Source organism: Atractosteus spatula, chromosome 15, assembly GCF_055471065.1.
Source record: "Atractosteus spatula isolate fAtrSpa1 chromosome 15, fAtrSpa1.hap1, whole genome shotgun sequence".
Taxonomy (NCBI): domain Eukaryota; kingdom Metazoa; phylum Chordata; class Actinopteri; order Semionotiformes; family Lepisosteidae; genus Atractosteus; species Atractosteus spatula.
In genome coordinates, this window is record NC_142720.1 from 23,600,702 (window position 1) to 23,624,452 (window position 23,751).

General features: G+C 38.8%; 1 protein-coding gene across 1 annotated transcript in view; it reads right to left on the reverse strand.

Moving 5' to 3' along the window:
- Positions 1–725: 725 nt before the first annotated feature.
- Positions 726–23,751, reverse strand: part of khdrbs2 (KH domain containing, RNA binding, signal transduction associated 2) — a 104,391-nt gene continuing 81,365 nt past the window's right edge. The window contains exons 7-10 of the mRNA XM_088933984.1: positions 11,980–12,062; positions 6,880–6,938; positions 2,777–2,863; positions 726–769 (exon numbers count right to left, since the gene is read on the reverse strand). Of these exons, the coding sequence (XP_088790110.1) occupies positions 726–769; positions 2,777–2,863; positions 6,880–6,938; positions 11,980–12,062 (273 nt within the window). The remainder of the gene's footprint in view (positions 770–2,776; positions 2,864–6,879; positions 6,939–11,979; positions 12,063–23,751) is intronic.

Below are 23,751 nucleotides of genomic sequence, written 5' to 3' on the forward strand. Positions count from 1 at the left end.
ATTTGTACTATAGGTGCAGCCTGTGAGGCAAACAGGAAGATGTACGGTATTAGTTAAGATAATGAAACATAAAATGATAAACTTAAAATATGCCGTATCATAAAAATAATTTATCAGAGAGAAAAATTAGTCAAATTATTGGTAGTAAAATTCTGGTACAACCAGGAACATGCCGTCATTTTAACAATTCATTTGAGAAAAGAGATGAATGCAGCACACAGCACCTTCCAGCTGCAGTGAAACCCACTTTGTCAAAGGGCCAGCCTCCCACTGCAGACCGCAGCGCTATTATAGCAGCTTCGGAGAATGACATGACCACAACTGTCTCATCTCTCCACAAGACCCGTAATGTATGGGTCTCATATGTGATGATGGCAAACTGTTTTGCACAGTTAGTTAACTTCGAAGAATGATAAATCTTTTAACAAACGTGCACTATGAAAAAAATTATATCAGATTGCTCTGTGAAACACATTTTCTGGAAGAGTTTTACCCTAACTAATAGCAACATTCCCATTCAATCTGTGCTTCATACACATTGTGCCAATTAACTGACTAGATTGTTGATATTTTAGGCTACTTAGATATTTTGTTGATTTCTTCTTGTCAATGCAATGCTGAAAAACCTTGCACACAAAAAGAAATGCAAAATAATATTACTCCAACTTTGGCACAACTTTCACAACAAGCAGAGAAGGCAAAGGAATATGTTGCTTACCTGTCATTTATATTCTGGCTTCCACTGTGTTGGTCTCCAGATATTTGATCCCTGTAGAAAGACAACATGTAATTTAGATGGAAACACCTCAAATGCATTAAAAAGCAAACACAAATTTAAATTTTACAACAATTTTCTTAAAGAACAAAATATAAAATACATAATGTTAGCATGCAAATTAACCTGAAAGACTTTCACAAAGTAAAATGAGGTTAAAATCCTGTTACTATCAAAAAAGTAAACCAATCAGGGGAGTAAAAGAAATCACCATCATGAGTAATATGAGTTACACTTATAGGATGGACCCTTTTGATTGCCCTAAGCCATTTCTTGCAATCATTTTTTTTCTGGAGAAACTTAGGTTATGCATCTGAAGTTTAGAAAGACAGTCATTAACATTAGTTTTAGTTTGGTTTATAGATTGCAGGGTTATATTTTTGCATAATATTGAAGTCACTAGTTAATATTAATTAGCGGTTTTAATAAGCCTGTACACCTATTTGCTTTGGTTAGGTTTGGAAGGTTTACTTTTTTAACTATTAGTAACTTTATCATTTATAATTGGTGTTGCATACGCAAAATTATAGTTATTATTAATGTTACCTGATTAACGTTTATTCATCCTTTGAGTCCTGCGATATTTTTCCTTAATAAGCATCAGCAATCAGGTCTGATAGAAAAGAAAATTCAGCTTTCTACACTGCCTTCAATGGTGGTGATATTTAGCACTGAAAATTACAAATACATTTCCTGAGGTGGAATAACAGCAAGAATAAGAAACAGCTGGGCAGTGACTCTTGATGATTTGCTGGTAAAGACACTGTACTCTAAATAATGCATTCCACTCCGTCCACTGAGTGAAGACAGAAATGTGACTCTATGCAATGTTCACATGTTTGATGGGATACTGAATGTGCTGGGCAACTCAAAGGTTGAAGGCATTTAGACAGTCTAATAGTGGTAAGTGGCAGTCTTACCTCATTAATCTCCATTACATTCTCACGAGAGACGTGCTAATGCAAACAAGTCAATCAGAGTTTGTGTTTAGTAAGATCAAGCTTAGAGGATAGTTTAAAATCCATTTATTGTTCTAAACAGTTTCTTCCATTAACATGTTGCACATTTATATGACTAATCAAGATTCAAGGAACAGTTTAGCTCGTTAACTTTTAAATTATTTAACAATCATGGCGTATTAATACAGCTTTTCTATCTTTACACAAATGGTCTTAAGACAAAATTTCTAAAAATCATATTTTTGTTGTTGTTGAAGGTTTTTATGTATCAAAACATTTTAGCCATTTCCTGAAGGAGAAATAAAGCAGGCAATTTAATGCTAGAAACAAGTAATTCAAAAATTTAAATTTTTACAAAAAGATTTCAGCTTTATTGACAAATTATGGCAAAACATATTCGACATTTTATGGTCACCTATTTAGAGAAGCTTACACATGGTGATTTATGTCCTCTTTTTATTCTTTTTTTAAACAAATACAGGTTAAACACCGAACAGAGCACTTAAAGTTAGCTACATACATAGCTGATTGCTTTCAACTCCAATAAAAAAGCATTTTTAAATTAAATTTACAAACTCAATATTTAAACATCATAAAACTAACAAATATTAAAGGAAACAGATTATCTACAACTTGGTTATCATCATTTTCAAAGGTTGCAGTTTGCTCTTGCCTCTTGAATGGGAAACCAGGTTTGCTAGTGAGCGTCTGGAGGCATCAGATATGTAGCAACTTCATGCTTTTTTTCCGATTGAAGTACACACAACGATGGACAACCAAGAGAACAGCATTCCAGTGCATGGTTTTTTGACAAAGCTTGTTTGCTTTTTTTCACTTGTTTAAGTCCGGGTTATAAAATTGCAACGCTGACTTTGTTTCAGAGTTTTAGGTAATGCAAGATGTGCGCAAGGTGCCCAAGAGCAGAAATCCCAAGGGTAGAAAAGAAAGGGACTATTACTTGTCTTGCTTTTTGTGGGGACCACAGGGTACTAATGTAGTCTTTGAGTGAAGGCCATGGGCGTCGATCACCTTCAATATCTACCATAGGGGTGCTCTCTGTAGCCACCTCGCGATAACCTTGCTGGAGGGGCTTTGAGGCTAGGGCGGGCTGCAGTCCAGTCTTCTTCAGCTATAATTAAGACAAAATACAGGAAAAAATGAAGAATAGCTCATTAACAGCTCATACAGTTTTACTCTAAGAAATGGCTGCACCTGCAGGGAGAGACATTGGGTTATGATTGTACCAAATATTTATGATATTTTGCTTTGCTGCAGAAGCCTGCAGGAGACCACAGCAAAGAAGACTGTTGAGTACATATTTGTATTTTTGTGGTTGTTGTCAGAAAATAATTAAAACAAATTCAGCATAGACACTTGCTTCCAAAGAAATGCACAATGTCTCTGTCGACAATAGATGACACCAAGCAATAATTTTATGTCAACATTGACTGGAACTATTATAGAACTGATTCCTAAAAACAGAACCCATGCTCATAGGCGTACCTCATAAGATACAGCTACATATTACAACTGGATGGTGGGCACGTGCTCTGTCCAGAGCTGCAGATGATTAAAACCCAATGAGTATCAGTATGCTCATTCATATTTTTAATGCACACCTTGCCTGTAACGGAAGCGTTCTTTTAGGGACCCTACGCAGACGACACAATCCGGGGTAGAGAGAGGAAAACACGGGGAAAAAAGCATGCAGGAGTTGGGAATGAAACAGGGGGCATGTCCAAGGTGCGCTGGTGTTCGGGGGAGGTGTGGCCGAGGCAAACAGTCCAGAAGGGAGTCCAAGGGGGAATCCGAGACAAGGCAAAAGTCCAAAGCCTGGCAGTCCATCCAAGACAAACAGGATTAAAAACAGGAACTGGGTCGGGACCGGCACGGGAACAGGAACTAAAAACTTGACGGGACCAGGCGCTTCCAGGTCCCGGACTCGCCTGGTACAGGAACCAATGCAGAGCCCGGAACAGAGTAGACGTCTGGCTTTTAAAGGGGGCTGGAACAGGGAGCAGGTGCGGGAGATAAGTAAAAAACAAGGAAGGGCTGGAGCGTCCTTAAGAGGAGGGGTTTACGAATGTGACATTGTCTTGTTTTAGTTCCAGTAACCACCAGATTATCAGAGTGAAACTACCGCAGTTAACTGTGGAACTCACCGTCCCACAGCTGTCACAGCTCTATAGCCATGAACAAGCACAACAAGTCACAGAACATTTCCCACTGCTGTTGTAAAATATGTGATGTTACAGTTCTTTCATTTAAGATGTCATTTAATGCCAGGCCCTACTGTAGTTTGACAGACCACTGGAACACAGAGCATATGTATATTATTTTTGCATAGCACTGATTTCCTCCTCCTCTTCTTCTCCCACCACTGTCAGGGAACAGTCCGATAGCATTTTCACCTCTTCCTCAGTTGCTTGGAACTTCAGTTTCCTTCATCATTAGGACTCTTTCCTGAGTCAGGAATACCTGACAACTCCGCCTCTTCTTCCCAACTCCAAGTTGAGGCAGAGGCAGGAACTGCTAGTCTTCTTCATAATCATCCTCACACCTAAAGTCATTTTCCTGTGCTTTAGGCCAGGAATGTAGTACACTCTCCTCTGGTGTCTCCATCATATCCATTTCAAGCAAAAAAGGTGTTTGTGTTTGCACAACAAATATTGCACATGCGGATACAATGTTGATTTTGGTACCGATCCCTGACTGGTCTATTATCTGCATTGGCCAATACACTGGGTATTTGCTGAAATATGGGTATTTGGTGAACTATAATGCAATGGTTCTGTGGCACTCAGACAGCACTACACTTGGCCTTGCAGCATTCTGGTCCACTGCAGAGCATTGTGAGCATTTTTCACTCCTGATTAGACTTTGGATAGGGCGTGTAAATATCCTGATTTATTTTTATTTTTTTTATTTTTGTTTCATCCAAGGTGCACTGTTTAAATGTAGCAAACATTTAAAAAAATAAGGATTAATTAATAATTAATTAAATAATTAATTAAACATTATTAAGCATTCAGTTAACTTACTTTACAACAAAAAACGCACAGCAGCAAAAGCACGACAGTAAAAACAGCATATTTTTCATAAAATGTCTAAAATATGGAATGTGCTGAAAAACTGTCATCTGTAAGTTTGCAGAACAAGATGCCTACAGACTAAACTAGCTCTGCAGGGATAGAAATCCATAGTTTCAAAGCCATCCTTTAGTTTAATTATATTATTTATTTTTGAATGCATATCATAACAGGTAACACATGACAGTAAAAGTACAATGCTCTCAGTATAATAACAGATCTGAAATTTTAGGTAACATACATAGTAAATAAATTTCCAAAACATCAGACCTTTCTCCTGTTCAAAGTTAGTTGCCTCTGGTGTATCTTGTATCATGAAAGCCAAGGTACTGCACTACTAGTAATATAGTTTTATTTCTAGGCCATTCAATTAAAGATATGTCAACCACACAATGACCTAATTCATATATTTTCTAATGTACAGGAGTTATTCTCTATACGAGTATCATGAAATAGTAATAGAACTAACTCATACGGTGTTTGTTGTGCAACTTTGGCACAAGTCATCAAACTATGGATAAAACAAATGCAACTCTCCTCTCACCCTGCTGGGATTCAAAGCACACATACTGTAGCACCACTCCACAGACAGCTCCACCACTCCAAAAGCCCAGGGCCTGTGCCAGGCTGAGCTCCGCCACGCAGGTTTCAGAGGGGAGATGATGTCACTGTTGTAACTCCCTCAGCACACTGTGCCCTATCACATGCGCACACTCACTGTGACAAGAAGAGCACCTTCCACGATAACATTCAGGTCTTATACTGGTGAGCTAACGAGGTGTGTGATGCTGGACGAATTTGGGTCAAACATCACACAGGCAGCTGCAATTCTGTGGATCGACTGTGGACTTCATAGTCAGCAGAAAGCCACAACAGAAACTGTCCAGATAGGTAAGACCTTGTAGACATTGGTGATGTCTGATAACTTACAGGAACCCAGAGGTTTTATGGTACGTAATGTTTCTTTTATTTCACAGCACACCACTCACATAAACGTATTACTTTCATAACAGGTTTACACACAATGCACATCTGGGAGATGAAAAACTAAAAGCAAAAGCCATAATGCACTTCTAAATAAACATGGCAACTCTTTGTTAACCAAGCTACGCTTTTACTACAAGATCAGACTAAAGACAACTTTGTAAAAATACTTAGCTCAATTATGAAACATTATCCTCAAGAACAGGTCAAAACCTTTTGCTTGACATCTCAAAAAGGCAAGGCACTGATGGTCAGCCTCTGAACACTGTCAGTCTCTCTGTCCATCTCTACTCTGTCAAGTCGTGGGGGAGACCCAAAGCCAGGGTGCTAGGTTCAAGCCACAAAGCTAACCTTAAGCTTTCCTTCCAGCACATCTCAGCAAAGAGATATACCCTGGGGATGGTATATCGATACGCAATTGTGTCACCCATCAGAAAGCACACTTAGGTTTCTTTGTGTTAACCTGGCAAAGTGTTTCACTGCGATGTCCGATAATAATCGTGTATTGACTAAAGGCTCCAACATTCTTACAATGCATTAATTGACAAAAGATACAAGTAAATAGACCATAAAACTGTATTTATCTATGGCATCTATTTTAGGAAGATTTGAATGTACAAGCTTTTGTGTAAAGCTGAGTATGTAAATGGTTTAACGAATTTCAGCTCAACATTTTTGCCTTTGAAAAGAACAAAGTGTGCGGCTGTCCTGTGGTGCTTTCGATCTGCTGCACATGACACTGGCCTTGCTGCTGCAGCACTGTCACATCAATAGAGCTGACACCCTGCGCGGAGAAACACACTCGGGTACTAATCAGACTGCCTGCTGTCCCCATGGAGATCGATTTTAGACTGATGATTAATTGCTGGAGGAATTTTGTTCAAAATAGATCTGTACGGGGTTCTGGCCCCCAGAACCTGAAAGCTAAATCTCAAGCCTGAATCAAACAAAATCAATTTTGTCTGAAATCCAGAAGAAAAAGTAATGTAGGAGCATTTTTGTTGATGTCAGTAACAGATTTCTTTCTTAGCTTAAGAATAGAAGAATGGAAAACCTGGACGCTAATCCTTACCGTAACTATCGTAGGCGTCGTCACCTGTTCCATGGCCATATTCGTAATATTCAGGAATGCTTAAAGGAAAAGAGAGCGAAATCAACCACACAGTCGCCACAGAGGCAGTGTGCAACACAGAGAGGGTGCGAACAGGAAGGACAAACTGGTCTGCTGCATTCTCATCGCCAACAGTTTTACAGTAAATTTCGCTGCCTTTAACATGCCAAAATGCTACTGGAGGTGAAAAGCACAATGTTTGTGAATAGAAAAAAAAAGGTTTGATTTTTTTTAGTGGTTTATATGATAAACAGAAATACAATTAATTACAAAATATAGCCCTGACTACAATTTTCCCATCTTCAGAGCTCATGTGTCGACCATATAATGGGGCAAGCATAAATCATGAGTGAAAGATAAGAGCTGAATTACACTCCTCCTGAAATATGGAAAGAAGCATGGATCAAATCCTTTGTTGCCGAGTCATTTTCAAATGATATTCTAATGAAATGTAAGAATAGGTGCATTTTGGCAGTAGGTCAAAAGCAGACACAACAGTATTTTTTGAGTGACAGTGACAGTTTGAGGTTGACATTTTAAATAAGAGCAGCGCAGCTTTGATGCTTGAGGACTTCAGAGCTTTGCAGTTTTGACTTCCAGCGTCTCTGAAGAACCCTGTGTACTTGAAGACCTGGAAAGAGCACATTCAAATTGCTCCTACCAAGGTCACTTTCCTGAGTGTCATCAGTCTCGGAAAAAGCTTTTTAAAACCCAGCTCCATCCCCACGAAACAATCCTGAACCATTCAGTGTTGTCGTGAGGGCAGGGGCATGAGCAATTTGAATATTCTTACCTTGCCTTGGGCACGTTTATGTTTCTTAATCATTAGAAATTGAGCTCCAAACATTTTATGCAAACATAAAGGGCCACAGAATATTTATATTATGAAAAACAGGGGATAGTGTTCAAATTTAACAATATAACCTCTTAGTTTTTAGTTTAGTATCATAAAAGCCCTCTAGTTTATAGAATGTTAAATAACTTATAAGATACTGCTCCAGGAATGGAGTTCCCTGGACAGGCACTATCATAATAAAAAACATTCTTGTTTTTAATCGTAATTCTCATGGGTGACCTGAAACATATTATTTAGCATGTGTGGTATTGTGCAGGAGATTTGACACAGGGTGGCCTGACAAACAACTAGAAAATTGGTGCCAGAAGGAAAACATTGTTGAAAGAATAACCACTGTTGCACACTGTGAAAGGCAAAGGTGAAGATGGACAACAGAGCCACCCACTCTAAAAGACAAGCCTTGTGTTTCCAGCTTGTTAATATACCACAGCCATGGTATGCCTGTAAAAATGTGCATTCATCAAGCAGTGCAGCACCTTCTAAACTCTCATTTACTGGTTATAATTTGCAGTATGTGCATTTTGTTCCTAAAGTAGATACATGAACATATGTTGATATATGAATAAGAACGAAATTCATACTGCAGCCTCTAAACAGTCTCTTAATGTTCACCAGATGACACACACAGGATGTGAGCATCATGACTGCATTCAAATTGGACAAGGCAAGGCAACCAATAAAAAAAATAAAATAAAATCTCTTCTACGTATTCAGGCATGGGCTTTGTGCTATTGCTCACCTCCCTTCACATAACTGGAAGATGTTTAATTCTACCTAAAAAATAGCTAACGAAATAGCTAAAATGACAGAGAAAAAGGAGTGTATCGCATGGTCATAAACTGCTTTATTTTGAGTGCTAGTTCATTATGGCATGAGTACTTTCTCAGTGATTTCTAAACACTGAGAAATTATAATTTATCAGTGTTTATAAATTTATTAGGTTTTTGGATTTATGCCAGATTCTTTTAAGTTTTTCCCCAAGGTTTGCAAATCTCAAGAAATACAGACATCTTCATTTAAGTAGTAAATGTCTGGAGATATTTAAATTTCTGCGCAGGATTTTTTTATTTTTAGGAGCTCTCTGCGGAATGGTGTCAGGTTCTGTGGTGATGCCCACTTTTCACATTTTATTGTAGCTTGTGCAGCTTTTCACTTTACCTAGAAGCTCTCCAAAATTCAAAGAATTTTCAGTGAAAAAAACTGCTGCATGAAATGGATTCTTTGTACTGTAAAAAAACACTTGAACTACTAGCAACTGAGCCACTTGTTACCGAACAGCCGAGGTTTCTGCTGAAGTCATTTAGGGAAAACTGTAAACACCACAATCTCTTCAGCCTTTCATGTGTGCTGCTGTAATCTAATACAGTACTGTATATCGTGCAATCATCAATGGTACAAAAAGACACTTTTTTGTCTTTTTCCCAGTCAAATACAGGGCTTCAGAAATCTGGAAATGAAACGACTCAAGAATGTAACCATACAGATTTGATGTTTTTGTAGCTAAATATGATTTAAGTGGATGGCACAGTACAAAATTGAAGCAACTACTATGCACAGTATTTCCAAACTAAATGTCATTACACTCGTCAACAAAGCATACTCAAGAGAATGTTTAAGAGATACAGTGATATACTGTAATTAACAGCTCACAGTGTGAAAAAGAGTGGGACAATACCCCTTCCGTAAAGGTTCCTGATAACTATATCCAATTCAATTTATTTTTAAATAGTGCCTTTCACAACAAGGTTGCCCCAAGGCGCTGTATGAAATATTTTGATAAACATTTTGTGACTGAAACAAAATCATTTATTAATTTCTTGCATTTGTGTAGCATTTTATATCTCAGATCGATTTACAATAAGGGTGGAACCCACTACATCCACCACTGAAGTGCAGGACGGACCGGGCGGATACATGGCACCATTCTGCACCAGCAGCCCCCACCACACAGCAGACCAGGTAGAGCAGAGACTAACTTCTGCAGGTTTCCATCGGTTTAGACATTCTGGTCTAAATGGAGTAGTGCCACCCACAGGTCCAAAACACCACTTTTATAGCAGCCTGGTTTTCACATTAAGGGCCTTCCATTAAAGTACTGACCAGGTCCAGCTTGGCTTAGCTTGTGAAATTAGCCTACAAGGTGGTAACACTGCTGTCCAAACGAGTGGCTCAAATCAAACAGGACTGTGAGAGCTGGTCTCTGATGACCAGCGTGACCATCTCTGTGCAGAATGTCCTCTGTGTCTTTAAGCATCTGTTCACAACAGCTTTGGCAATGTCAGCTGAACAATCTGTGTCTTTCGTCTTCCAGTGCCCTGAGCATTTCTGCTTGTATTTATGTGGTATTTAAATGGAAGTTATTAGCTGAAGTTCGGAAGGGATAACAATGATAAGTCCATCTCACACAGCTGTACCTGATCACCAACATTACGGAATGCTTAATTTCTACTGCCCATTAATGTTGGTACTAATGTTCTTACTTCGAAATTTTAATCCATTTCTTACTTGAGGCATGGAGAGCTGATTCCTTAAACCTGCAAGCATGACTATTATTCCTAGTTCCTAAGATATTAGATTTTTTTCACTTCATGAATCAAAGGTCCATTGTCTGAATCGACAGAAGGTGGACCCTGTCTATTTCCTTCTCAATCCTCTCTGTTGACAGACCGCAGAGATTTCTACAGTGATAGGTTTGGGATGACTTTGTAAAGCACCTAAATCCTGAATGAGGTTCTGTAATGCAATCACTATTTTTCCTGTGCACCTGGTGCCACAACTAAGGAGTAAGAGCTGCGGCTGAGAAGTTTTAGCATCCCATCATAGAGGGCAAGCAGATTTTATATCAGTGTGGAGGGATGAAGTTACTTCACAAGCATTAGTACAGTACAGTGAGAGTAAGTGAAACAAGACAATTGGAAAGGGGTGCAGCAATCTTTTGTACTGACAGTTTTTTTTAATCATGGTTTCCTTTCTGATTTTATATAATTTGATAATAAGATTTAAAGCAGATAATATGCATTTAAAAATGACAGAAATAGAACTGCATTTTCATTACGTTTTTAATATTCATTTTGGTAATCCCAACAAGGCTTACACATTGATCGATGACTGTGTTATAAATGAGCCTGAGTTTAATAACATATTGAAACAAGAAATCTGCTTTCCCAAATTTGTCTGAAATCACTATTTACACCCAGTTGCACACAGAGGGATAGTTGAGTTGGGAACAGAATATTACCAGACCCACAAAAAGCCTTTTCCCTGGTCAATTTCAGTTTGGTTTTCACTTCAAATGGAAAGTTCAGTGAAACTGCCTAGAGTCTTACCCAGTAAAGGCTCACCCCCGAGCCCAGGCTGAGCTCTGTACATGGTGAGGGAGCTCTGCTATAGCTGACTGTAACTGAGGAATGAAGGTGTCCTATTGGCCAAACATTGCTATTAGACGGCTCTCAGAGACACTGCGCCTCCTGTGGCCTTCTGGGTGCTGGCGCACGTGGTGCTATTGATGAGGGACGCGCCTCATCCAGTCAGTGCTGACCTTCTGGTATGGGGCTGTGTCCCCTGCGATGTGTTACAGGATGAGTGGCTGGAAGGTGAACAGGTCAGACGGTCTGACTAAACTTCCTCAATCTCCCCGTGTGCGATCGTGGGGTTGGCAGCCACTAGCTGAGACATGAGAAACAAGGGAGGCTATTCCAAAATTAGGAGCGTATAACAAAAATGACTAGTAATTCTAAATTTAGAATAAAAAAATGAAAAGAAAGTAAAGACAGTGCCCAGATATGCACAAAGAGTATGAGGTAACTTAAAAATTGATGATAGCTCCAAAAAAATAACAAAATGAAACATTACACTGTGGAGTGTCATACTTGGGTATAGTAACAGATAGGGGTGTAGAATCATATGAAAACACCCTTAAATCTTTCTTGAATATTGTCATTTCACTGTTGTATTATCCTAACTTAAAACAGAATTATTGTTTACATGGTATTAACAATACTTTTTCAACATACAGTAGCTAAGAAGGCTAGATTATCTGACATTATCTGTATAAACATTTCAATGTAGGTCAATGATGCTTTCCAATGTCCAGGTAACTTCTTAATTATCTTATTTACAAGCACATTCATGTGGTGAACAGCTTGAAAGATTACTGCTAAAATACGTAAAGTCACTGCAGAAAAGGCTGGCAAAAGTGACATTACCTTTGTGTCTGGCTGCTGTAGCTGTCATCATACACATCGTAGGTCTGATTATCATACTCTCCATCGTATCCATCATCATACCCCTAGGAGAAAGAAAAAGACTGCATTGTAAACTATTGCATCACGTACATAATGATGATAAAATGACCATAAGAAAAGGAGTGACACTGGAATAAGACTTTCTAAAATCTATTGCATCCTACAATTTTAAAAGAGCCTAATTATTTTTTGCTCCAGCATTAGAAAATCAATTATTAATTCCACCAGTCCAGTCCTCTCATTAATAAAATCTCTACACACAGTAAGAGTGACAGTACCAATGCATGTTTCACTCCAAATATTGACAGATGTTTACAAAGACAATTGTTTTTACAAAAGTCAATAAAGGAGCTTTGCTACAAAACAGCCTCGTTTAACATTCCAGCAATATGGTCCTGAGCTGCCCGTGACAGCTCAAACCACACTGACCGAGAGTTCAAATGACAGGATGTTTCTGGTTCCTGGCTGTTTAACCTCTGACTGTTGGGTTCGCCCCCGAGTCCACTACTTACAGCACATCACTGCTGCAGCTTTACTGCGTACTCCAGTACATAGGGCACCAGCGTCTGAATGAAACTGATTTGTCATTTCATAAGAGACGTGAAGAAAATGCTGTCATATACAGTACAGCAATATAAAAATAAAAGGAGATTCTTTAGCACCCTGGAGCAATCATATGTGCAATGTAAATTACTGGAATAAATGTCTATTTTAAAGTTAGTTTATAATTCAGATATAAATTTGTCAAATATTTTATATATTACAAAATCATAATGTGTGGTATATGGTAGTTAGTGTTTGATTATTCATATGGTTATTTGGCTACCACAGGAATATAGGACATTTGTCCTTTAATCCATTATAAACAGAACTGGAACAACTAGTACCATAACACCATTTCAGTCAAAATTTCCCAGTTTATGACTCTGCAAATTCTGCAAATAAAGAAACAAAATTAATTAACTAGTTCCTAAATTGATTCCTGGTAAATATACAACCATTTACGTAAGTTTAAGTAAGTTAGATGTACCATTATATTCTGATAGAATTGTTAGAAGAAACAGAATATATGCGCTCCATTGAAAAAGTAAGGGTAAGCTTTTATTATCATGTGCAAACCCTTGCATTCAATAAAAATGTACATTTCAAGTCTTTTATGCTACTGATTTTCAGCAAGAGCTATATGATCAAAAGACGTCTGAAATCAAACACTATTGTTATTTGAACAATCCTTTCACTAAGAGGACTGTGACGGCACTAGACCGCTCCACTTTGCGGTTTCGTAGAAAATGACTGTGCCCTTCTTTTCTGATGTTGATTTGAAAAAAAGAGAAAATAAGCTAGTTATTTTTTATCATTACTATTTCTAAATCCATTTAATACTACTATAGAAAAATGCAGTCTTCAGCTCGTCCATGCACGGTTCAGGATCGACACAGCCAGTGGTTTGGCGTACTGGAGAGAGCTAAGCGCGGGTTCTATTACAGCGGATGCACTTCTGTAAGGAGGCAGAACATGGGCATATGGTTTGGAAGATAATACATTTCAATTGTGCACACAAAGACCCTGGAACATCTGTAATTAAATGAACTTTAATAAGGAATGATAGTATAATTCGTTCTTATGCAGTGTGTGCTATCATGTCAGTTAGAATAGAAAGTAGTCCCGTGCGTTGTTTGCTAACACATTACAACACAAGGGTGTTGGGTTCATAGAGAGAGAAACAGCACTCACTTACAGTAGCATAGGGATATGAGTAAAGAAGGTAAAGGAAGCAGTTGCTTTTCATTTTTCCTGGATGAGGGCTTGAAGCCAGGAAAGTCCCTCTTTTTTATTTAAAAAGTGGGTGATCATTTAATTAACAGTCATGAAACTATCACAAATAATACAATATTTATGCCACAATGCCCTAACACAATACTGTTTAATTTTGAAGTGGTGTAACATTTCCAGACACAGAATCTCACTAGGTTTTTCCTTTCTTTTCCACCCACTGTTACTCGTGTCTCTTCATGGAAACCCTCTCATCACCTAAAACCCAGCCATATGAAATCTGACCTCCTTTTAGTCCTTTCCACTTCTTCCCTGTCTTTGGCCCTCTTCTCCTCTTTTCCTTCTGACCACCACCACCCTATCCTCCTCTTCCTCTGTCTCTCTTGATCCCTCCCTCTCCTACTCCCAAAACATACAGTATCTTCTCTGTCATTCTCCGTACATTCCTGCCGGTTCTCCTTTACAACATTTGCAGAGTCTGTCCCTCCCACACAGAGCCTGCTACTCTCTCCCCTAGATGACTGAGAAACCCCTCCCGGCTGACCCGCCTGCCAGCCCTTGCTCTTCTCCCAACTGGACCGCGGCTCCAGGCCCACTTCCTCCAGATTGCTGCACACTTCTGATTCAAAACCCTATTTCTAACTGACTGATATCTCAAGCATTTTTGGTCACTCTCAAGCACATTTTGTTTGTACAACACTTACATTGTTTTCCAATTTGTACTAGCTTTGTTTTCATGTTACTCATGCTTACTCTGTTGCAACTGCATGATTATCCTCTGCACTTGCACATAATTACACATATACTTAAAGACTTTCTGGGTAAGGACATGTGCCGAAAGAGTACGAGTGAGAGAGTGAGAGAGTGTGAGAGTGTGAGAGAAAATCGAATCCCTAATAGTTTCTAAATTGATAAATGGTGCAAAACTATTACTTGTGAATGAAAAAAATCAATATGGAAACATATTTTAATTTATTGCTGATAGGAAAACTGATTAAAGTGACTGCTTCACCTCTGATTTCTTTATACCAAAGGAAAATGAAGATTTCTTTTCCTGAACAAAGGCTGCATTATTTATTTTTGATTTGCCTTGGTGCAATTCAGGAGGTGGAACAATAGCCCCTCTCTTATCAATATCAATTAACTTTCCCATACATTGAAAACAAACTGAAAATTAGCTGTGCGTTTGGTCTTCTTTCCACTAATGATAGATTAGCACTTTCATCTGGGGGTGGATCATTTTTTTCCACTAAGATATGCAGGTATGGTCCCATCTGAGCATGTGTAGGGGTTTCCAAGTTCCAGCTTCAGCCTCCAGGCTCAGTCCTTATTTTCTCTGATACTGGCATATAGTCTCTGTTATGTTTGTTATTACTGCCTTAACACCACAGTGTTTTTTATTGCTTCTTTAAATCTCTTCTGAGCATTACACATCCATTAGAGATGACACAGAAGAGTGACAAAAAAGTCCAGCTTCTATGACAATAAAGTTCTAACCACATCACTAAGGCTACTTTTGCCTCTGATGAAAAGACATTGTCAGGGCTTTATGCTTAGATGGAGGAAAAAGGGCGTTTGTTTAATTATTACCTGTCCAAGGTTGGACAGCAGCACAATCTGTGACAAAATTTTAAAACCGACTGACCTGATTTGCTGACTAACGTAAGACAGTGTGATTTGCAAAGTACAATATATCACATTCTGTTGAATCGATACATCTGCAGTTGTTAACAGATCTTATTTAATGTGCTAAATAAAAACACATTGTTATAATCAGCTGATCTTATGAGGACTCGTCTCCTGGCCTTTATGCTACTAATCTTGGAAACAAAGTGCATTGCACTAACATCCCTAATGATGCAGTGTTTCGAAGAGAGAGAAAGAAAAAAGAGAGCAAAGTGATTTGGGGTTTTATTACATTAATTGCCTGTGAATAGTCAGCCAGTTGTACTTCAGACTCAGGTGGTTAATAATATCAGTGGTATACCCTTGAGCTACAGTCAACACAGCAGATGCAGAGTGTCCAAAATTATTTAGTTTGTGTACTTTACAACACAGGCTTTGGAATAATGTCTTAACAAACAGCCACAGTCTGCTCCCAAAAAATTACGTTTCTGTGTGACACTGAATTGGATGAAGCGGTTAGAAGGATATATGGATATATGGAGATAACATCTGTTTTCAAAGAAATCAACATTGATTTCTGTCTGAAAATGTTTATAGTTCAATATACGCTTATATTTGGTATATACTTGCCTTGGGAAAGGGCAGCATTCCCACGGGCACTTGCATTCCATCTGAACCCATCAGAGCCAAGTCGGGCCGCCTCTCTGCTTGTCCGGCTCACTTTCAATACGGGAGCCAATCGTCCGATCAAGCCTCCAACTGAGCACTGTATTTAAGCCTCAAAATACCCCTGGATCAGTTCTCTGACATTGAGCTACCTTCTGTCTCCTTTGGAAATTCTGTCCTTGCGTAACGCAGAATATTAGAAACGCTGTTTTACCTCGGTTTCTTGACCTGCACCTGCAGCACTGGTCGAATAGTCTGATCCAGCCTCAACAGCCTCCCTCTCAGCTGTTTTCTACTAGACTCTTCCAGTCAGCCTCAACATGCTCGGCTCTCCCGCCAGCGCACCGCCTCCTAGTGGCTTCAGTCCTGTCTACCTCTGCTCCTCCTGAAGACTCATGGAGAAGCACCAACCTGCATATAGATCTCAACCTGTCATCCGCCCCCGGCAGTGTGAAGCAGCCAGCAGTGACATAACAGAAAGAAGTTAAATTTAGAAAAAGCTGAGAAAAATCAAAGCCTAAAATGTGTTGATTGCATAAGTATCCCTCCCCCCTTTTGTAAGAGCGAAACTGAATTTGTTCACAATCACAAAATTACTTGATAAGGCACACAATTATTTGTATGGCTTCTGTTGGTCTGCAATAATAAAGGTTCACATGATTTCAGAATAAGTAAACTTGATTCAACCATTACGATGAGCATTCAAAGCAACTGGGAGATAGAGAAAGATTGCACATATTAGGAGAAGAGCATAAAAATATATCTCTTCCAGTACAGTGAAGTCTACTATTAAGCAGTGGAAGGTGTATTGTAACACCCAGACTGCCTAGATCAGGCTATCCCTGCAAACCAAGCATAGGCCAGGCAAGGAGGAAACTGGCTAGAGACGACACAATGAGGCCAATGACAACTTTGAAAACGTCCAGTAGCTGAGGTGGGTGTCCATGAATCAAAACGGGATATTTTTGACTAATTACCCACAAAGCTGTCTGATATGGCAGAATGGGAGGAAATGAAGTCCCGTCTCAAATCCTGTATGGAGTCTGTAAAAGGATTTTAAATGATACTGCAAATGTGCAAAAGGTTTTGTGGTCATATGAGACAAAACTGGAATCGTTGGTACAGTATAAATATTATTTTATGGGACTGCATCTCACCAGAAGGGACTAGAAAACCTGTCAAATTGAGAGGAAAATAGATGGCGCAAAGTAGAGATAAAGCTCAGAGGAAAACCTCCTTCAGTCTGCTAAAGACCTTTAACTGGGGCAAAAATTCACCTTTCAGCAGGAGAATGACCCAAAGCACAGGCTTGTGTGGCTTTACAAGACGTGTCCAGTAAATGTCCTTGAGTGGTCATGTCAATCTCCCAGAGAAAATATGTGACTTGAAAATTGCAGTCCATAAACAAACCTCAAGCCTCAGCCATCCTGACAGAATGTGAACAAGCGTGCACAGAACAACGAGAACATTGCTCAATTGCTCAACTGCACTGTGCAAAGTTGGTATAGACTCACGCAATACTTCTACTAAAGTATTCTCCCGAGCGGGGGGTGCTGATTAACAATGTTCACTAAAAAATGTGTATAAAGTATTCATAATTCAACAAATGGGAATCGTGGGAAGAGTTGAACACTTGCAAGACACTTTGTGACCAAAAATAAACTCAGCTTAAACCAAGAATTAGGTCATTATTTTAAGTTGTTAAACCTCTGTGTGTTTTACTTCTATAGACTATTAGTACAAAGTATCTTTGCCAACACGGATAGTTGTGCTGCTTTAATTTTTCTCTTTGAAATGTCTCCTTAAAAAAATGAAACTGAGGAAGTGGTGTGCTTTTATGTCTTCAAAAAAGACTTCGTAGTGTTAATTAAGAAGCTCTGCCAGACTGTAATTCTCTGTCTTTGCAATGTCGGTTTTACTTATTTCAATGCATGCTTTTGTTTACAAAGCCTCTGCTTTTCACCTCACTAACCTTTACATGGCCTTACAAGCCAGTGTGCATAATAACTGCAGCCTATACTTAATGAAGCTCGAACCTTGTATTTTAACACTCATTTGGAAAACCAATTAACTTCAGCTCTATTGAACAAGCGAATGGGAAATAAATCAAGTGTTAACACATCAGTTGAAAGTCCCAGCTCTGTGTAATTAGGGTACCAAGGAGCCAATGGCCCACGGCTCAGAGCTTTATTAACAATTGACAACCTGTACTATCTGTTGCAATTAATGACTTTTATGTGGGGGTACTTTTAAATGTGGCTTTTGTGAACAGAATATCATCTTACTAGAGATCAAGTGAGTGTTTCTGTGGCTGGAGCTGACACTCAGCACTGTTGTTTTAACCTCAGCGCAACTTCAACCTCAGGTTAATTCATCTCTCTTTCTTACAATACTTTTTGTTCAAACAACTTAATAAATATTGAACATTCTGTTGTGAAGTATAGTCATGCATGATTTTTTCCTTTTTTATCATTCTTATTTTGGAAGAAAAGAAATGGGCCCTTTAGAGATTTTCAGCATTATACTGTATTTGCAGTAAAATCATGGTAAAGAACATGAAGGTACCGTATGCCAAAACTCAATATTAGCTTTGGGCAGTATCAAAAATGATATTGTGGAGAAACAGAAAATGCTGTGCAAATAAGATTGTAAGATTAACGCACCAGTAACTGTACTATAAGGAACCACGTACAGTAAATGGACGATTGGCAAAAAAGATAAGGAAACTCAGAACTTCTTAAATCTATGATAGAATATAAATAAAACAATATCTCAGGACATATATTCTATTTGATGCAGTTACTTTTGGTAGGTACAATAAAGAGTAATTTCATGCATTTACTGTATGCTCATAAGATTGAATAAATCTGCTAAATCTTTGATATGGACCTTGCACTTTCAATATTTTGGAGTTAATTTTAGCATACTTACAATTGCACAAGAAGCAATAGGAACTGAGACCCCTGTTCAGATAAAACCAAGATGTTATTAGGATACTTGTAAGTTTAAGTGGTGTATTGTATTAGAATATACTGTAACTTAAATGAAGTAAAGGGCTATCAGATTCGTTTTCTTAAAAAACAATTTAAAGCTCAGTGTCTTATCGGACATGCTGCGTGTGGTTATCTGTAGGCTGCAGATTCCAATAAGCTACTGTATATGGGTATTGTGGTTTACATAATCTTCTGTATCTAAATAAACATTAAGTTATTTTGTGTTATAAAATTTGTATTAATTTTCAAGCAAATCAAAGTACAAGAAATAAATACAAAACCCACATAAAAACAGCTCACACCAAAAAACAACAAAACAAAAAATTCTTAAGACAGAAAAAGTCACCTCACATAATGTCATACTATTTTTACCAGCTTTAATCTTTCCTAAAGAACAGTTTCTCCAAAAGACGGCAACTCTGAATAATTTAAGGATACCTGAGTCTCCAGCCCGCCTTGCAAAACAAATATGTTCCTGCAGATACTCACCCTAATAAAAGAATGATAGCGAGAATCCTTATTGTTAAAGATCAGCTGAGGTCTAAGTAACGCACTCACACCAGTTGCAAAAACACAATTTCAAATTGTGTAGAAAGTGCGGCGTTACGCGGGGGGGGGCGTGTTCGGGATGGAGGCGGAGCCCTGGATTAAGGACGTTGCCGCAGCAGCCCCGGCTGTCCTGGCTGATTAGGGACGAGCCGCAGCTGCGGGGCCCTTTAAGACTGAGCTCCTCCCCCCGGAGTGACGAGCGGACCCCCGCAAGGGGAGGGCCCTCCAGCCACAGGCCCGGAGGGGATTGTGACTGACCGTAGGGCTGTCGTTTTCTTTTCGGGTCTCCCGCCGTGCATCTCCCAGACTGGAGCCCGTTCAATAGAGTAAATCCAGTCTGGTTACCGCTGTGCTAAGCGGTTCTTTCCCAGCCTGGACCCTGCTAGACAGGGTGAGTCCAGCCTGGATATCGCGGTGCACAGCGGCACATTTTTCCAGGGGTGCTGTACAATGGCTGACCCTACGCTCTGACCCCAGGCTTCTCTCCCTGTCTGTGTGTCTGTGTGTCTGTGTCTCATGGAGAGCAAGCTGGGGTATGCGAAAAATGACAAATTCCTAATGCAAGAAATTGTATATGTATATAATAAAGTGATCTTAAAATCTTAAATCTTGGAACAGAAGTTGGAAGCAGTTTTAGTCTTGAGGCAAGTGAATTACTACTGCAAAAAGCGTGCCCTGTCTTGTGTATCAGGAATTCTGCTCCAATACTGGTCAGGGTTTTTACTTTTTCATGTTGGTGAAATGGCGAGCTTTATTTCTCGCGAAGCCCATTTTTATTTCGGGGTTCATATATTGCAAAGATTATGAAAAGAAGCTACAATTTAATATGAGGATATACTGCAATATGTCTATATAAAGAGTAAAATGGTTTAAACCATGATTTTTAACCAAGCATCACTGACTTTTAGAGCTTTTGCAATTATTTGAAAACGGAAGAACTGTTCAGTGTGGGATTAAAAATTAAATTCCCCTCCTATAACAAGTTGTTATTATTATTATTATTATTATTATTATTATTAAGTGCATACTTCACAAATTCAGAGCATCTAAGCATTACACAATACAAAACTAGATTAAAAAAACATTGGGTTTGTAAACTGATGACAAGCACAACCTTCTGCTGTTAAGGATTACCATCATTTTATGTCAACAACCTTCAGTATCACTGCTAAAGCCCTTGACAGTAATATTTATCTTCCTATCAACTGCTACTAGCAACCTGTTAATCTTATTCAATGTTCAAGAGTTTGAGCTGTTAACATCTGTGAATATCAGTAGACTTCAGACAGGTCTCCTGAAGTAAAGCTTTTTGAATATTTTTATCGTGTATATCTTTTGCTTTGATCTGTGAATTTAAAATGTACACATTCTTGGATATAACATTTGAATTAAAATATTGGATTTAAGAGCAGTGAAGGTCAAACTTCCCCTTGGGAGCTGGACATCTGTTACACAAAACAGAAGTACCAAGCTGGAGAGAAAAGAGTAAGTATAGTATGCTCAACCAAAATATAATCAGATGGAAGATTTTGTAAAAAAATAAATGTTAAATTGCCCCCACAATAATGTAACTTTTTTTTCCCACAAAGCAAATGCAACTTAATAATTTAAGGGATTGGAGAAATAGCAGCTCGCATCTCAGCTCTCAGCTGTAATCATCATTGCAAAGCCACAGAAAAATAAACATTTGGCTTTGGTGGTGCATCAACAATGTTTATTAATAAACCACAAAATTAGGGGTTGTTGTGGATCTCCAGTGAGACCCTTATTTCTGATCTGAGACACATAATAACCCCGTGGTCTGTATTTGGGAAAGTATGGCAAATGGAAGATCTTCTGGATACGAATCTTTCCTAGGACAGTGAAGACCCAGTACTCACTATGATGGATGTCCACTGTTGGTGCCTGGACACCTAGCAGAGACTAATAGGTACTGTACGTCTGGACATGATCTTAAATCAAGGTCACAGTCAATCATCCAAAAAACTGACCAATCAATCATTGAAACCTACTTCACCTGGTAGCTTCTTAACCAGTCACCAGCTGGAATTTCCCCAGTTGACTGCCACAATGTTTAGTTGTGGGACTTAAGCGCTGAGGTAGAGTGTGAGCCCATATGTAAGGTCAGAAATCTACTTGAGGTTTAGCCTGCAGCCAGGACACTGCGACCAGCTACAATAGCTACCATCATGTATCCACTTGAGCACTAGAAATATCTTATTATTCAGCAGTAGCCACTAAGCCAGGAGCAAACTGGGTTTCCCCCCTTTTGTGTGACTTTCCCCACAGACTTTGTGGCAGTTTAGTTCAGCAATATCCCGGACATCCCACTAAACAGAACTGAGCAGGATCCTTCTTTCTCCCCGATTCCTTGAGGCAGCAGAGCACGCTTTGGACAATGTTGAACGCTGCAACGGATCCCATTAGCTGTTCCCTTATCTTTCTGCGCAGAACTTACAAATCTACAGTTTTGGATGAGTATAGTTCACTATTCAACTTTACTGATCTTGAGAATTTAATTGCTATCCTAACACATGTTGATATCAATTTAATTAATTCAAGTAATAGTATTTCCTTGTTAGTATCTGAATGTTGAGTATTTTAATGAGCTGGTGTAATTAAGCGCATAAACCTTGTTTTTGTGTCTCTTTTTGATATCTGCAATAGCTTGATAAGCCTCACATAATAACCTGCTGTTTGTATCCAGGCAGACTTCCACATATTTACTGTGAATGCTTTTATGTACCAACCCCCAACATTACCAAAAAAGCAAACTTAATCACCATTTCTCTTAAGAATTGCAAATAAATCCAAACCACCACTGTAACATCAGAGTTATCAAGAATAGAAAAAAAAACACCTCCAGTGTCTAACAACAATGCAAATGGAGCGATACCAGAGATTGCTTTCCTACAGTTCTGAGATAAAACTGTCTCCTTCCTGTGCCATATCAAAGAGACCTGCCCAAGTGGATGACCTTCATCTAATCTGGGTTAAGCAGGAAGCTGTGCACTCCAAACTATTGAAGGTGGTTCTGCACTAGAATGGAATAATCTTTGAAGAACAGCAGTGAAGTGCTGAAGGTGGTACATCAGGACCATCTGGCTACATGAAGGATGAGCTGTCGATCAATATACTGTAGCAAAGAAGCTTAAAGCTAAAAATGTAAGACCTATAAATCTATGTACTGGAACCATTATAAACCATGTGGGAAGTCATTACTTTAATATGCCTCGTGGTGGTCAGCAATTATAAAGATTCTTTTTAGAAAGTGTTGTAAAAATTGAATAGATTTATCTTCCTTGGTGACCTTAAGCATCCCAACACTATGAAAATTAGAATGCCAGATTCTATATTCCACTTTGGCTAGATGGGAATTTCATAAGGGATATTGCCTTTTTGGGCTCTGTGCTGATGTTGCAGTTTTAGTACTGCACTGCCTACAGAACATCCACCCACTTACTTTGTCATCATGTGACAGACCAGCTACATTCCCTTCCACCCAGTCCTGAAGGTAAGAAAGGGTGGTTTCAGAGTTGTGCAAATATGCTCTGTTCCTGCTGAGATTTGCTCATGGTCACTTGCAGGTGTGGTACATACAAAGTGACAGCTGCGCTTTCTAGACAGATTTTCAATTTTCTAGATAATTCTCCACTGTCTGGTTTTCAATACAGTGATGTCACCGTGATGTCACAAGCTTAGTGCCCTGTTACGCAGATATCATGAATGCCAGCAAAACTCACAATAATATAATTCTGTAAATGCGGATAGGTGTCAAGGAGCCAAGTGAATTTCTGCAGGAAAATGTACATATGTCTGCTCTTATGTTCTGAGGGGCAAACAGCAACCTCCTGGCTTTCTTTCCATTGGTCTTAGGGATGGGAGCTGCCAGATGTCCTTCATTGGTATACTAACAGAAGATTAGTAAAGTTACAAACAAGAGAAGGCCACTTGTCTCATCTAGCCCTTTGATTGCTAATAGGAAATTAAAAGACCACATACATGTACAATACATTAACTTAATTCACAACATTTATTGTTCGTAAATTTATTAACACATGGTCATGTATCTGGTTCCTTGCTCCCACGACCTTTCATGTAAATAAGCTCCTCCTGTATTAAATTT